General features: G+C 37.3%; 1 protein-coding gene and 1 pseudogene across 1 annotated transcript; one reads left to right on the plus strand and one right to left on the minus strand.

Moving 5' to 3' along the window:
* Positions 1-15,226, plus strand: part of LOC127806442 (protein SRG1-like) — a 48,234-nt pseudogene extending 33,008 nt beyond the window's left edge.
* Positions 15,227-15,728: 502 nt separating this feature from the next.
* Positions 15,729-16,492, minus strand: LOC127805687 (pyrophosphate-energized vacuolar membrane proton pump-like). The gene is made up of 3 exons (XM_052342442.1): positions 16,489-16,492; positions 16,100-16,350; positions 15,729-16,013 (listed from the first exon to the last, which is right to left on the minus strand). The coding sequence occupies exons 1-3, from the start codon at positions 16,490-16,492 to the stop codon at positions 15,729-15,731; spliced, it is 540 nt and encodes a 179-aa protein (XP_052198402.1).
* Positions 16,493-17,881: the final 1,389 nt, after the last annotated feature.

Raw genomic sequence — 17,881 nt, forward strand, 5'->3', positions numbered from 1 at the left:
AAGCTTTAAGCTATATGTGTGCCTTAAAGTTCTCTAAAGCTTTTAAGTTACAGAAAATTTCAAGTTAATGAAGTGTTTGGATCAAATATGTTTGATAGGAGAAAAAATTATAAGTTATAAAAATTTGTAAAATGATCAAAAATATCACATCACTTGCCCAAATTATAACTTATAAAAATTTGCTATTGCAATATTATATTAATACAATGACATGATCTGACTATAGCATTAAATATTTTCTCCTATAATAAAGAAGATGACCCCAGTAGAGGTGAATATAATTCAATTAAAACTAATTTTTTTAACCAAACTAATTAGTTTCGATTAAATTGATCTAGTATTTTACTAAGTTATTTCCATTTGATTTCAATATTAAAAATATTCTGTTTTGTCAATTTTTAGGACCAATATTTCAAATGTTTTACTGAATTAAAAAAATAAATGATCAATCTACAAAATATCTTTAAAATTACCGATATTATAAATCTAAGTTTGTCTATTGCAATATTTACATTGACTAAATGTCTTAAATTGTTACATAACTTTCTTAATGTCAATTATTTTGAACAAAAAGTAGGTTTTTATATTAATTTGATATTTTGATTTTACTTATTTTGACTAATATTGATAAATTGGTTCGTGTGAATTTTAGTTTGATAGAGAAACTATTTTGTTATTTCAAGAGACTACCCTATTAACATGTAACGACTTGTTAGTGGTTTTAGAAGTTATTAATATTATTTATGTGCATTGAAAATTTTATCCTATTAAATTAAATGTAAAAAATATTTTTATGTAGCAAAATATATGTAAGTAAATTATGTATTTAATTTAATGGGTTGGGTTGCCCATTTGGGCCTAAGCCCATGTATTAGTGGGTTGTGTTTTAAGTAAATAAAAATAATTTTGATTGGGCCTAGTCACGTGTAAAGTGTGTATTAATTAATGAGTTAGTGTCACGACCCGATTTCTAATAGGTCTTGATGGGCACTAATCCCTAGACCCAGCAGCCCTATCGTGGATTAGTAAACCTCTTCTCTAACTTGATTTACTATAGGCATTAATAATACCGACAAAATATAGAGACATGAATTAAAACACTATATGTACTTCTCACAAAAATCTCGATATCTCATGTACAACATCTACAAAAAAAATCCTACTGTCATAAATACATATACAATCTTATATCGCGGGCTTTGGTACAAATGTGTACCACAAGAATAAAGTACAAAATAAAAGACTCAACAATGAGTATGCGTCTCCACAAAGCATCTATACGATATCAAGAATCAAAAGAGATCTGACATCATATCAAAAGATTTGCTGGACCAATATTCAAAAAAAGAATCTCCTGAAAATATTTAAAAAAAAAGGTGAGTCTTGTGGACTCGCGAGTATAAGGTATGCCATGCCCACTAGGAGAATATGCGACAAAAATGTTAGAAGGAATATCATGGATACAATAACATAATAGTAATATGAAAAACAAATATATGTATTATAGGTTTACATAATCTGAGGTTTAAAAGAAAAACATAGTGCAAGAAAAATAGGTGTTTAGAGACAACCCCCATAAGTTGTTCACCTAACCACCTAAGTCTCCTGTACTTTTTATATGCGATGCATACACTAAATTTGAGCACACATTAGTAGAAATTGGCCTAACGCCTATACACACATGCACACAAGTACATATACTGGCACATACATCATCATCACACTATAATACCATAATAGTCCACATGATACCAATGCTGAAACGTACTATCCGTGTCTCTCATGGCCTTGGCATGCCAAGCTTCACAGTACCATGAACTTTTTCTACTGTAAGTCACCAGGGAATCTACTAGATAGTTCTCTAATAATAATGCAAATGATACCCTACTCAATGCACAAGTCATAACTATTTATCGTTTCATGTGGTGCCTAAAACACACCATATCATTCAATATTTCACATTCTCAAGAAAAGAAATCAGTTAGGGTTTCACTTATAATCTTTCTGCTTATATCTCTCCCAGTAGGATGAAAATATTTTATGCATTTAAGAAACATTTAAAAAAATATTTTTCTATGATCCACATATAAAAATTATGTACAAGTTATGCATGGAACAATATATACGTGCAAAATATAAGGTAAACATAACATATCCTGTCTACTCGCCTGGGAAGGAATGACTCAAGTCCAAGCCTGAGGAGAAGATCAAGCGAAATTCTAATAATCCAAACCTTCTCAAGCTAATCGGCTACCTCGATATTTGTGCCTTGCCTCGAGATACGTGCATCATCTCGATTTGCGTACTAACCTTAAAAATTTGCACAAGTCACTTCAACTCAAGTCTCAAAACACCCTAATTATTATATTTATTTAAATAAGTATAAAAACCTATTTTTCATAATTTTTTGCATTTTCTTTATTTTTCTCTCTATTTCTTTCTATTTTTCCTCAATAAATCCAAACTAAATATTCTGGGAATATTTTCTCAAATTTTTCACTATAAAAATTCATAACATAATATTCTTGAAGGTTTGACATTTTCTAGGAAATTTTACTCACATTGACTTAGCATCTCGGGTTTCCTTAGTATGATTGTCCTAACTCCGAAAAACGTGCCTGATCAATTTTTCGGCTCCGGGCATACTCCTTAACCCCCAAATTAATTCCTAAAAATCATTTTGACTTTTTTTTTTAGGATTTTTCACATTTTTCTTCTAATTTCTTTTTCTTTCTTTTTTTTTTTTTTTTCCTTTTCTTCTTCTCCTTCCTTCTTCTTTTTCTCTTTTTCTTCTTCTTCAAGCTGCAACGCACCAGCACCTGCGACGAGCTCACCCGCTATGCCCAGCCGTCGTACGCCGCTAGCACCGCCATTGTCGGTCGCCCCGAGCCGCCCCAACGGCCACCACCATTGCGACCTGTTCCGCATGCAGCACCACCCGTTGCCACAAACGCCATGGTCGCTTCTGCTGCTGGCCGCAGCTTCCAGCCGTCGTTGGCAGCTTTCATGAGCCACTATCGGCCGCCACACCCTGCAGCCCACACCTCCAACCTTCACCCTTCAGCCACCGTGGTTGCCTCAGCCATTTCTGCTGGCCTCATTGCTACCATCGCCACTGCTTCAGGCCACCCAGCCTCTAGCCTCTCTTTTTCTCTTGCAAACTCTCCATCTTGCTCTCCCTCCCTCAATCCATCATCTCTCGGCCAAGCTCTCAAGAGCTATCTCATTCTCAGCCAAATCCAAATCTGTTGAAGAAAACGCTAGGGCAACAACATCACAGCATGTTTTTTTGTATGTATAAATTACACATTTACCCTCTCAAATTCTACTTAATTGCACTTAAGGATTTTTATAATTGCCTTATTGTCGACGTTCGGAATTGGTCTATCGTGATTCGTTGGCCCGCACTGGTGCTATGGATCTGAGAAAAAGAAAATGGATTATCTGACTTGGGTTGTTGGTCCGCCGGCTGGCCCCTGCAAAATACTTCGACGCTCAAGTAAGTAAGTGAGTAAGAGGGAGAAATGCAGAGTATCGGCAAGTTGGCAAGAAAAGGAAAAAACCTCATTGGCTCTAGGAAGACCTGGTCGATATATGGGAGGTGGAGAGGCCCTCATGCACGTGCCATACGTTTGCAGATGATGGGACAGGATTTTCGACGCCTACGGAAGTGCCCATGCATTAGTAAGGTGCCGACGGGACCCTCATTGATGTGGATGGGATCCATCATCAATGAGGATGGGATCTGAGATGAACGCGTGGAAATCCAGGCGTGGCTGGAATGATGTTGCAAAGGGGGCCACGATGGGTGTAACGCCCTGCTTTTCCGAGCATTAAATAACTTAGGAATTTCGGGAATAATTTTTTTTTTTCAATATAAACAATTTCCTGACAATCTCGTTTTATCTTCTCAACACACTAAATAAGAATCAATAAGTTAAGACAGGTAAACATCATAATTGCGGAAGCTTAAAATCAAAACCTGATATGGTACATACCTGAATTCACCTTATATTATATCATAAGAAATCCGTACCACATATTACATCATATTATAAAATACATGGAGATTCCATAAACATTCTAACAAGACTAATCATTAATAAAGCATAAGGTAAAACATATCTAAATCAGCTCGCTGAATCCATCGGCCACACCATCACGTGCCGTCTTATCTCAACTTGCTCCTTACATAAGCTGCAAGTCTAAACTGGAACGTCGAATGTTCCAGGGGCATAACCCATTAGAAGATGAAACTTCTAATGAGGGTCCAAAACATATATATACGAATGCATGATGCATGACATGATCAACATATGCCCTTAATGTAACTTCCCAGGCCCCCACTGGCCCGACACTGAATCCTAGGCAAATCCCGAACCTCTACAGGATAAGCCTAACGTTATTCCATCATTACCCTAGGGGAATTACGGCTACACTCTGGGGCCGACATCCCATTCCCATGCACAAATATCAATATAACAATAATATCATGTCATGCAATTATCACGACTTTCCATGCAATATGCCAAAATAAATATTGCATTCATAACAACATGCATATATAACGAACATATCATGAATATAAGTTTTTGTGAGAAAACCACTCACAAAACCATGTTTAGTATAAAACTACTCACCTTTGCCTAAAGATCATGACACCTCGAAAAACGCGCACCGCCTCGATATGTGTGCCAACCTCGAATCTCATGCCGACTTTCAAAAGTTGTACCAATCAATTTTCCTCGATCACCTCAATCATAAAAGAATATTTAATCACTAAATATCTCAATATTCCATTTTCTTTCTATTTTCTTCATTTTTCCTTCTAAAAATCCGAATAAATACCATCGAGACTATTTTCTCAAATCTAATTCCACAACAGTTCATAATAGACTATGAACTTCAAAGGAAAAATACTGAACTTACCCGGATGTTGCGTTTTCAAGCAAAATGATGCTCTTTGGTGCAAAAACCAAGATACCAAAAATCCCAAATCCAAATATTTTTACACAAGCCTCTAGAGCTTAATTTTAGAGGAATTTAGAAAATTTTTCAGAATTTTTGGAGCCCTCACGCGCCCCTAGAAGTTGGCTCATGCGCACCCACTCGCGGGGCCCAGCTAGCGCGTGTCCCACACGCGCCGGTCTTCTTCAACCTTCAGCTCACTGGACTAGTGCGCCGCCTTCGGTTTAATAGCCATATCTCCCTTATCCTACCTCCGATTGACCCCCCGTTTGAACCTATGGCTTCGTCTTTTCGCCCTCTACAAGATAATACCATAAAATCCCTCAAACCAAGCCATTTTTAGACTACTCAAGCTCGTTTTTTGGCGAATCTCATTTTTTCAACGAGCCTTCGGATCTCACTCATCTCTCAACCAAAATGGCTCAAATTGCACAAAAATGAAGCTTAGGATATGGGAAACGAAAGCCCCTTATCCAATTCTCCCATTTTATTCACAAACTCTCGGATATGAGAGTTTAAGTTTCTTCTATATTTCGGCATCTCTAAATACCTCTATTTATAGGCGATTTAGAGCTCCTAAACGACGGATCTCGCTTCATTCAAAGTCTCTAATGTCCCCTCTTGCCCTTAACAAGTTCAAAATCCACCGAAAGAGCTTTAATCTTATCATTTCAATGGCCAAACTTTTGCGCCACTTTCGGCCAAAAGTTGGCCTGATTTTGATGCCATTTTAGCCATTTGTTGGCCAAGAAGCTTGTCCAGAGGCCCCCTAGCCACTGCCTTGGGTCTCCCATGACTAATTTTGGCAATTGGAAGGTTGGTCGGCCATGGATGCTTTGGAGGTTTTCTTGAAATTGTACTTTAGCCCCTCAACTTTGGTTTTCCCATTTTTGACCCATTTTCACATAACCCCTCAACTTTGCACAATTGCATTTAAGTTCCTCAAGTTCAAAAACTTCCATTTGACTCTCAAAGATTCCAAGAAATTATCGTTTTGACCTCCCTCAGGCAATTTCGAAAAACTGCACTTAGGCCTGAATCTTCGTTTTGGTCTTAAACCCTTTCGTTTCTTCTTGAAACCACTGAAGGGTTGTTCTTTATGAAAAACCGAAGCCCCCTCAAGCTTCCGTTGACTTCCTAGAAATCATCTATAACAATTCGGTATTGCAGCCTAATTGGTAGCTGCAATTTAGCTGTATCGAAAATCGTTCCCGATCCAATTTCTTTCGGTACCATAAATCCTATCTCAGCGTGCTTGTTAATGCCACATCATTTTCCTTTGGCATCTCAGCACCAGGACACTCCCGGCAGTTGATTCGGTCATCTATACGGTAATAAATTTCTGTTATACCCTTCATTTATTCTTAAATTCCATTTTTACCCCTAAGATAATTTACCTTTGAGTCCTTGAGAATTTCTCGAGTATTACAATGGGATTGATATGGGCTGATCAAATGGGCCGAGAGGACGAGGTCGGATTGGGCCTGATCGGTCCAACTGGGGCAGCCCTTAGGCCGCTGGTACTCTCAGGCATATAACCTTCTCACTGTGCGAGCTGATCGGCTAGTCCGGCGAACTGTAAAAGTCGTTGGGAGCTCGCATTGAAGTGTAACTGGGAGCTCGCTCGATGTGTAGCCGGGAGCTCTCTCGTATTAAACTCGCTCGGTCCCGCGATCCGAGCCTGCTTAGGCGAATTCAGTTTGAGGTTTATTGGGCCCTATGCGATTGGGTCGGCCTGCCGGGTTGGGCCTAACCCATAAGGAGTAGAGCAAAAAATACCCGTAACACTTACCAATTTTGATAATAGCTCTTGGACCCTTAAGACCTTAAAACAATTACCCTCAAACCACACAATATCTTGATTTATCAAAATTAATAAGCAGCATTTACTCGATAAATATTGATTTCATCCATATGCCGTCACAGGACATTTGCTTCATCCCAAAACCACCACAGGGTTTATCGTTATGAAAAAACGAAGCCCCCTCAAGGTTTCATTGATTTCCCGGATGTCCCCTATGACAATTCGATTTTTTAGTCTAAATCATAGCTGTATTTTAGCTGTACCGAAAATTTTCTTGATTATAATTTATTTTAATATTATAAATCTTATCTCAAAATGCTCATCTACACCATATCATTTTTCATAGACAATTGCACTCCAAGGCATTCCCTATCGTCGATTCGGTACTGATAACTGTAAGAAATTATATTTAAGCCCCTAATCTTTTGATAATTTCACCTATGACTCATGTTAAAATTATTCTTGAATCCTTTTGAAAATCTAGGATATTACAATTAGGCTAATCAAAATGAGTGGGCTGATGGGTTGGGCTTGAGCCCAATTGCAAAATTGTGTTTTAAATTAAATGAAAATGTGAAATATCCAAAGAGGGCAGAAAAAGGATTGTATAATTGGGTTGAATAAAACAAAGAGAAAAAAAATGGAAATGAAGCAAAAGGGAAAAATTGGACTTCATATATTTGTGTGTTTGTGTGTTGTGGAGGGCAAAATGGTAATTTTCTAAGGGGGTGGTTGGCAACCCACTCTTCTCCTTTTTCTCCCCATACTCTCTTATTTCTTTTTTATTTTTCTCCTTCTCCCGATGGTCCTTTCTCCTTCTTCTTCTTCTTCTTCTTCTTCTTCCTCCATTATTCTTGGTGGAGTTAGAGCTTCAAAGATGGGAGGATTTGTAGCTTTGAGAAGGCTCTTCTTTTTCTTCTTGGTTTAAGCTTCAACGAGGCAAGTTCTCCTTGTATTTTTATTTATATATTGTGCAAGTTTTATTTTTTTCCTTGTTCTCTTCTAAAGAAACCTTTTTCGGTTGCAAAGTGATGCATATATATTCATATTTAGTCTCTTCTTGTGGTGGTGAGAACCACCTTTGCCAATGGTTGCTAAGTCTTTCATATTTTTCTCAAGCTATGGGTCTCTTCTTGAGTCGTTGTGGTGTCCCATTAATACTTTCGTTGGGGCTTGTTTACCCCATATTTTATTCATGGAATGGCATTTGTGGGTTAGGAAGCTAGAATGAGAGTTTTTGGGTGTTTGGTGTTCATTTTGGTGTGTTTTTGGTTGTGTTAAGTCGACTCGCCAAAAACCCAAATTTTTTGTGAGTTTTCTCCCTTTCTCGGTCAAGTCGACTCACTCCAAGTCGACTTGGTTTGCCCTCAAGTCAACTTGATTGCATTTTGACAACACTGCGCATGTTGTACTATTTTAACCATAACTTTTGATGTAAAAGTCAAAATTGCGATCTATTTGAAGCGTCATAAACTAGACTTCGAGGGATTCGATTTGATATATAATATGATATACTTTGGTTATGATTTGAGTTGGTTAAGGCTTTTCTCACTCCAAATTAAGTATGATTGTTAAGATAAATTGTTATTAAATACTTCCTTCGATATCACTCAATCCTCTAAAATGATAAGATGTGGTCGAAGATACATATATGTATATACATCGGTTTCATGTGGTAATAGAGTAAGTGAGTTGCATGAGGAGGCATGATGATAATCATTTGGGAAGTTGTTAAAAAATGTCCTTGGTTGGCATGTCCTTGGAACCTTATGTGTGATGCATTGCTATCATCATATACATAATTTCCTTTAATTAATGTAGTGAAACCTATTTAAATGTGAATTGTGAAAGAGCCAAGAACTTTAAAGGGGAAAAAATTGAGAATATGTGAATGTCACTTGTCATCACATGGTTGTGGCTGTGTTGCATGGTATTGTGTGCTATTTTATCTTGCATTATGATGATGGGTCATGGGTTACATTCATTGGGGGGTCCTACTTTGTTTGTGATGGGAGCATGAGCATTGGCATGACATGGTTGGCTTGTAAGTGCTAACTTGTGTATGTTAGGCGAGCATATGTATTAAAACATTTGTGTGTGTGAATTTTTACATGGGCATAGCATGACCTGATGCTTGACTTATGGGGGCTTTGTCATCAAGTTAATGCTACAAGAGCCATAGCATTCGTTATGTGTTGCATTGCATAGGGGTGCTGGACCGGGTATCGTGTATTAGCCAAGGGTTGGGGGTACTAGATCGGGAACCATGTACTAGCCAAAGGCTAAGGGTACTGAACCGGGGCCACTAGACGAACGGTGGTGATGAATGTGATACGAGAGCCTTGAGCTCATGTTATTTTATAATTAGTCTTGAAGAGCTCAAAAAGTGCAAATCATAGCCTCAACACCCTCAAGCACATAGGTATAATTATAAAATATGTACGTGTGTGTGAAAACTTGGATAGATTGGGTGTATAAGTGAACTTATATATTGAAAAGTAAGATTGGATATGTCACCTACCAATTCAAATTTTCTTCTCAACAACTTGTCAAATATAAAAAATAAAAATAAACAAGTTATTGAGAGGGATATTTGGGCTTAGGGATATATATATCCCCCTCAATAATCAAGTTTTTTGAACCAAAAGGCACAAAAAGTTCAAATCACTAGCTATATGATTATAAAAGAGTGTTTGGCTTATATTTTTGTTAGTCAAATGAATCTTACAAACTTTCTCATAGCTTATTTTTTTTTGGTACATGCTTATAGAAGAGTGTATAATCTACCCTCTTAATTTTTTTTTTTTTTTTCTATCAACTTATAAGTTTTTTAAAAAAAGTTATTATTGACTAAATTTAAATGTGACAAGATTAAATCTCCAAAACTTAATTAAAAGCTACTTTAATCATTAAGTGTGATCTTGTTGTTGATAACATATTGTGTTGGGTAATCCAGAGAATATAAACAACAAATGAAGAGATAAAATAAGAGAGAAACTGAATCTATTTCACTGAATAAATTCACAGAAGAATTACAACCAAAATTCTACAAAAAAACTCTCTCACAACTCTCTCTCTCTTGATCCTCTCGAATGATTCTCTAAACTGGGATGTTTATACAACAAAGAGTGTATGGGTATATATAGGAAATGGAAGGTAAGCATATAGTCAGCAATGGTTAGGCACCTTGCCTAACATGCCAAGGTTGCCTAACTCCCTAACAAGACAAGGTTGCTTAATTCCTTAACAAGTCAAGGTTGCCAAACCCATTGCCAAATTCAAACACATATGGCTTAACTTCTTCAATTCTCCCCCTTTGGCCACATCTGGATCAATTTTCATCTGACAAGCATCTCAGTTATGTCTCTACATAGCTTTAGCTTTTCTCGAGTATCACTTTTGTTAACATATCAATTGGATTCTCCTTCGTATGGATCTTCACTAGTCTCAACAGTTGTTGATCCATTACTTCGTGTATCCAATGATAGTGAATATCAATGTGTTTTGTACGGGAATGATACATTGAATTCTTGCTCAAATCCAAAGTACTTTGACTATCACAATGTATCTTGTAGTCCTCTTACATGATCCCAAGTTCTTGGAGAAAACGCTTTAATCACAACATTTCTTTCCCACATTTTGTTATTGCAATATATTCAGCTTCTGTTGTGAATAGAGCAACACACTTCTGCAATCTTGATTGCCATGAAACGGCTCCCCCTGCAAAAGTGTAGAGAAATCCCGAAATAGTTTTCTACCATCAAGATCTCCTATCATATTTGCATCCGTATACCCTTCCAAGATTGGATCAGCTCCCCCGTAACAAAGACATATTTTTGGCATACCTTTTAAGTACCTGAGAATCCATTTGACTGCCTCTCAATGTTCTTTTCCAGGGTTAGAGAGAAAATGACTTACTGTACCCACTGCGTGAGCAATATCTAGTCTTATACATACCATTGCATACATCAGGCTTTCCACTGCTAAAGAATATGGTATTTATGACATCTCTTTGATCTCTTTCTTAGATGAGGGGCACAAACTCTTGCTCAACTTGTAGTGGTTGGCTAATAAAATGCTTACCTGTTTGGCATTGGGCATATTAAACTTCTTGATCACCCTTTCAATGTACTTCTCCTAAGATTGCCACAACCTCATGTTCTTTCTGTCTTGAACTATGTGCATTCCTAAAATCTGTTGAGTCAGTCCTAAGTCCTTTATATCAAAGGACTTGGAGAGTTCCTTCTTCAGCTATTTAATTTTCGTTACATCTTGTCCCACGATCAATATATCGTCTACATATAGTAGAAGAGCAATGAAGTTCCCATCAGGAAACTTTTGAATATACACACACTGATCTGCAGCAATTCGTTTGTAACCTTAACTTACCATGCAAGAGTCAAACTTCTTGTACCACTGCCTTGGTGCTTGCTTCAGACCATACAAGCTCTTCTTAAGCTTGTAAACGAGGTTTTTACCTGAAACCTCAAAACCTTCTGGCTATTGCATGTAGATTTCTTCATTCAAATCTCCGTGAAGAAATGTTGTCTTGACATCCATCTGTTCAAGCTCTAGGTTCAACTTGGCTACCAAGCCAAGAAAGACTCTTATTGAAGTCATTTTTACAATTGGCGAAAAAATCTCATCAAAGTCAATTCCATTTTTCTGCTGGAATCCTTTAACTTATACCAACCAAGTTTTGTGTTTCACAACCTTTCCCTGTCATCTTTCTTCAGCTTGAACACCCATTTGTTTTTCAAAGCCTTTTTCCCTTATGGAAGATTGACTATCTTATAAGTGTGATTTTTCTGCAGAGAGTCCATCTCATCCTACATTGCAAACAACCACTTTTCTTTATCCTTATGAGATACAACTTCTTGAAAATGGTTCCCCATCTTTAGTAAGCAAAATGTACTCGGATTCTAGATATCTTGTCGATCGAATCTAACCTCGTTTAGATCTATGAACTTCTGGGTTAGGAGGTTCACCATCATCTGATCCTTGTGACGGTCCAACAACTTCTGGTGGAGGGGGTTGTGGCTCCCCTTGCTTAACACCCTCTGTTTCTTCCTCCTCTTCTGCTTTTGGCATTTCCTCAAGCACCAAATCGTCATTAGTGGAAAACTGTGTTGGTGCTGGTCTTGAAATATCTTCATGGGTACTAGAATCTAGATTCTGAGATATTGTGGGCTTTTCAATGTCTTTTATCGTCTGGCTTTCATGGAACACTACGTCCATGCTTGTAATCACCTTATTCTCCTTTGGGTCCTATAACCTGTATCCGAATTCCTCATCTCCATAGCTTATGAAGATATACGGGGTTGTCCTTGCATCGAGCTTTTGTCTAAGCTCCTTAGATACATGTACAAATGCTAAGAACCCAAATACTCTTAGGTGGGATTCTTACCAAACCACATTTTCTCCGGAACTTCAAAATTCAACGGTGCTGATGGTGATTTGTTGATTAGGTAGATGGTGATTCTGATTACTTCTCCCCAAAACGGCTTTGGCAGCTTAGCCATACTGAGCATGCTTCTAACTCTTTCCATAGTGGTCTGATTCATTCTCTCGGCTACACCATTATGTTGTGGGGTGCGTGGAACCGTCTTCTCATGTCAGATGTCGTGTCTTCCGCAGTAGGCATCGAACTCCTTGGAAATGTATTTGCCTCCATTATCTAACTGGAGACACTTCAACTTTTTTCCTGTTTCATGCTCTACCATGGTATGAAACAGTTTAAAGTAATCAAATACCTGGTCCTATGTTTTTATGAAATGCACCCACACCTTTCGAAAAGCATCATCAATGAATATCAGAAAGTACTTGTTTCCACCTAATGATTCAGCTTTCAAGGAATCGCAAACATCAGAGTGTACCAGACTGAGCAACTCTAATTTTCTTGTTGAGGAGTAACTAAAGTAGACTCTATGTTGTTTGCCAAATAAACAGTGATTACGAGGATTTGAAGCAGTATCTTTGGCAACAGTAATGAGCTCCTTCTTCTCTAGGGTAGACAAACCCTTCTCACTTATGTGACCAAGTCTCTGGTGCCACAGATTCTGAGAAACCTCCATTTCAACTATGTTGAGGCTGTCTACACATATCTTCACATGAGTCTTGTACAATGTGCCACAAATATGTCCTCGGGCGACCACCATGGCGCATTTTATCAACTTCCATGTGCCATTGCTAAACTGATTACCATAGCCCTATTTGTCAAGAGCTACTCCCGAAAGTAGATTTAGTTGAAGATCTAACACATGTTCGACATCCTTCAAGATGATTCTACTGATGTGGCAATTAGCTAACGTGGCGAACAACGTGGCGATTGGCTGACCAGCTGACGTGGCAAATGACGTGGCAACCACGTGGTCATCTTCAACCTCCAGACAGCGCATGTGGAGCATGAAAGCCACGCGCAGAACTTTAAGCGGCGCATGCGGGCTCCGTTCCACCTGTGAAAAATACAAGTGTGCTCGTCTTGGCACCAAGAGTCTTTTGATATGATGAAAATACCAATTGGAGGTTTTTGAAAAATCGAGTTTGAAGAACAAAGGCTCTGTTCTTTAAATTTCCTTCAATTTCTCTCACTAGCACTCAACCTCTGATACCACTTGTTGGGTAATCCAAAGAATATAAACAATGAAGAGAAAAAATAAGAGAGAAACCGAATCTATTTCACTGAATAAATTGACAGAAAAATTACAACCAGAATTCTACAAAAAAACTCTCTCACAACTTTCTCTCTGGATCCTCTCAAATGATCTTCTAAACTGGGATGTTTATACAACAAGGTGTGTATGGGTATATATAGGGAATGAAATGTAAGCATAGTCAACAATGGTTAGGCACTTTGCCTAACATGCCAATGTTGTCTAACTCCTTAACAAGACAAGGTTGTCCAATTCCCTAACAAGCCAAGGTTGCCAAACTTATTGCTAAATTCAAACACATGTGGTTTGACTTCTTCATATTACAGGGAAATTCTAAGAGAGTAAAAAAGAAAGCTATCAATGATGAAGAAAGTGATCCTAAAAGCCATGGCGAAGTGATTGGGCTTGGAGGAGGATTTCTTTGTAGAGCAGTTTGGAGAGGAAGAGACAATGGTAGCAAGGTGTAGCTTGTACCCGCCATGTCCAAGGCCTGATCCTATTCTTGGCTTCAAACCACACGCAGATGGAGCGGTGCTTACTTTTGTCCAGCAAGACAAGCGAGTGGAAGGCCTTCAAATCCTCAAAGATGTCCAGTGGTTCAGAGTTCCCATCATTCCCCATGCCCCTCTTGCCATTATTGGTGATCAAGCTGAGATGGGAGAGCCAATCATTGGATAAGTTACCCTATAAATATAATATTGGTGATGCACTAACACACATCTTTAAAAAATTGATGACTTGGATGAAATGGAATAATGGTGCTAGCTGATGCCAAATAGGGAGTTGAAGTCGCTACTCATGTTAGCCTACAAAACTAACAAAGAATTATTATAAATGTTTCCTATATTGGTTTTTTAATATATACTTCAATTAGTAAATTGTCAGAGCTTCTTGATATAATTATAAGAAAAGAAACAAGGGTGATTTAGGAAGCCACATCATTTTTTATGTCAATCTCTAATACTCAAAAAAGAGTTCAATTTTGCAAAGGTGGAGATAACATCCTAAATCCTTAGAAAAGATTTAAATCTTATTGGAGAGATTTATTTCATTCTTGGCATATATAGTTCATCTCTCTCTCTCTCTCTCTCTCTCTCTCTCCTTCGAAGAGATTTTCACCTATGTGAGGTGCATGGCATCTTTCACATAGGTGAAGAAGTAATGGTGATGTGAAAATATTTATTTTATTTAAGTGAAAGATGTTTGCGCATGCCATATAATAGAATGTAATGGTATCATTCAGATCTTAAGAATATGAATAGTATGTTTTCTGGGCGTCAAGCCACACGCGGATGGAACTTTACTGACCTTTCTCTTGCAGGACAAAGAAGTCGAAGGCCTTCAAGTCCTGAAAAATGGGCACTGGTATGGAGTTCCCATCATTCCCCATGCGCTTCTTGTTAACGCCGGGGATCAACTAGAGGTAAGCAGATATTTCCCCGTGTTTGTTTTTAAGATTTTGGAAACGAAGATATAAAACTGAAAACGAACACAAAGTTGTGTTCAAACGGGTGCTTAGGAATTGGGAAGGGCTTACAGTTGTTGACATGACATGGAGTGCAGATAATGCGCAATGGGATGTTCAAATGCCCAGTGCTCAGGGTGGTGACGAACTCTGAGAGGGAGAGGAACACTCTGGCTGTGATTTGTTTGCCAGAGAGAGAGAAAGGAGATTGGACCAGTCGAGGAGCTAATTGATGAGAAAAGGCCAGGGACGTACAAGACGGTGAAGAATTATGTGGATATCTATTTTCAGAACTATTAGCATGGCAAGAGGCCACTTGATGCTGCAAAGATCTGATGTTCCCGGTTGCTATCTTTGATGTTTTATACATTGATACTATTCATAAATGGCTTTTCTTTTTATTTTATTTTATTTTATTAAGAAAGCAATTCCAATTTGGAGTTCTGAAGACCCCGTTGTCGCTTGAGAGTAGAGTAACAGTTCTCTGTCAAGGCGTTGACTTGAGTGACTGTTTGAACAGAGGCTAGAGAGATGACCCGACTGAGTGTGATTTGTGACTCGATCAACTTTGTTTAGTAATTGGTTCATTTACAAACCAAACATTTGATTCATATCCTTCCACGTGGGGTGAGTTTTGCAGGGCACAAAACTTGCTTAGCAGTGAACCCTAAAATCAGGCCTAAGAGGAAGCGCTCTGTTTTTACAAATACTATTGGGCCTCTAGAAGGTACATTCTTGGGCAAGAAGCGGGAAAAAAAGTAAGCTAAAAGATATCTAATAATGAACAAACCATCTACGAGAGTACAAATAGAATGGACAATGAACAAGAACCTGCTCATTACTTAGAAGCGAATGCAATAGGGCTATCCCAGCTCTTTACAAGTTTGCCAATATCCTTCACAGCTTTGATTTCGAAGAAATCCGTGGCAAATAAAGTGGTCAGTAAACAAACTAGGATACCCACAGAACTGATGAGCAGAGGATAAAGCATGCCAGTCAAATCATGATAAATCCCAAAAGAGGAAATGGAAGCAACAAGAAGAGCAGCACAAGATGACTCCGCATATGATCCGAACAGATCAGATCCCATGCCAGCAATATCACCAACATTATCAGCTATCACCTGAGAAAATGAAATACAATTATAAACCACGAGTTCTATAAGCAACAACTTGAAAAGACAAAGCTTCCAAGCATATTGCACCATACCGCTGGATTTCTGGGATCATCCTCAGGGATGTTCCTCTCAACCTTGCCCACAAGATCAGCACCAACATCAGCAACTTTGGTATAAATACCGCCACCTACTCTGCCGAAGAGAGCCATGGAGGATCCACCAAGGCCATAACCAGTTATAGCTTCAAAGAGGTTTATAGCAATGTACAGCACCAAAAGACCATTTACGGCAAGGAGGAAACCCATGACAGCACCTGACTTCACCACAGGACGACCGGCTGTATCTAGTTGTAAGTTCAGAAGAGTAAAGAAAGCTCATATTGTGGCCAGAAAATTTTAGATGAGTTGAATTATCACATTGTTTGATTAAGCATAATAAATCTCTAAAATTTAATATGCCATCTAATGCGTCCAACAAATACCCATCACTTAGTCTGCCAAAGAAGAAGATGATGAGGAAACACAAATCGGCAAAATTTGCACCTCGGGTAATTTGTTCCAATGAAATTGACCTCCACACTACTGATTGTTCATTTTCTGTTTATTTTGGAAAATTCATTTTACATAATTAAAATTAAAAAACATGTATTCAGAATAGCATAAAATTTCCGTCACATCTTATTTTATAATTTTTTTATGAACGGATCTTATTGTAATAAATGTATTTGTTTTAATATCAACTAACAAAAAATTTAAAGGTCGAAAAACTAAGTATAATTAATAAATATATTTTATTGAAAAATAATGTGTATATTTTATCATGTGCCCAGCCCAGTGTATAAAATGAAAAACCCCTTTGTTATTTTAAAACAAAACCTTTTAAAATAGTTTTAAAGATCAATTTACATGCCATGTGGAAGTAACATGATGATGAAGCGGGGGACAATGACAATAAAAATTGAGTCTTTTATGAGATAATGACAATAAAATATTGAAAAAAATTCGTTAGAAATAGGGTAAACTATGAAAATAATTTAAATTTTTTTTGTGAATTTGTAATTTGATTTAATTTTTTTTAATTTTGATAAATAAATTCAAATTGATTCAATATAATTTTATCTAACATGTAAATTTGATTTAGAGAAAGTGTATTCAAACTGACTTGACATGTCATATGTTATAAAATAATAATATTTGTAGAATGTACATGTACACAAGTAAAAAAAAAAAAAATGACAAAGATGAAGTAGTTGTTGTTGATGATGGCTATGGTGGAGGGTAATTGATGGTAAAAAAACATCGACAGTGGCAGAAGATGTAGAGGCCATTGTCGACGGTGGTGAAAGGCAAAAAGGCAAAGGAGTTGTCAATCGAGGAAGATGAATCAATCGAACATATGATTGGTTGTTGCGACTGAAGAAGAAGACAGACAATAAGAGGCATCACCGATTAGGAAGATGATTATCAGAGAAAATGAAACAACAAGTGTCGTTAACAAGAGAAGATTGACAGTTGGTCGCGATGATTGAAAAATGCATGAGAATAGTCGTGATGATTGAAAATGGCAATTGATGCAGTTAATAGTGATCGTCAAGGGTTGACATATCAATGATTGTGACGGCAACTACGAGGGATTGATGGGAGTTGACTTGTTTAAGTGTTGTAAAAGATGTAGAGATAATTTTTTAATTATATATACAGATAAGTCTTATAAATATTATTATTTTATAATACTTAATATGTTAAGTCAACATGAATTTACTTTCTCTAAATCGATTTTATATGTTGGATAAAATTATATCTAATTGAATAAATTTAGACTTAATTATCAAAATTAAAAATATTAGATAAAATTACAAAATCATCAAATATATT

This window comes from Diospyros lotus, chromosome 7, assembly GCF_014633365.1.
Source record: "Diospyros lotus cultivar Yz01 chromosome 7, ASM1463336v1, whole genome shotgun sequence".
In the NCBI taxonomy this organism is placed as follows: domain Eukaryota; kingdom Viridiplantae; phylum Streptophyta; class Magnoliopsida; order Ericales; family Ebenaceae; genus Diospyros; species Diospyros lotus.

What these genes read in the sequence shown, in the direction of transcription:
- LOC127805687 (XM_052342442.1), bottom strand. An exon ending in ATGATCCCAGAAATCCAGCG is followed by an intron (nt 16,014 to 16,099) that starts GTATGGTGCAAT and finishes TCATTTTCTCAG; the next exon opens with GTGATAGCTGATAATGTTGG.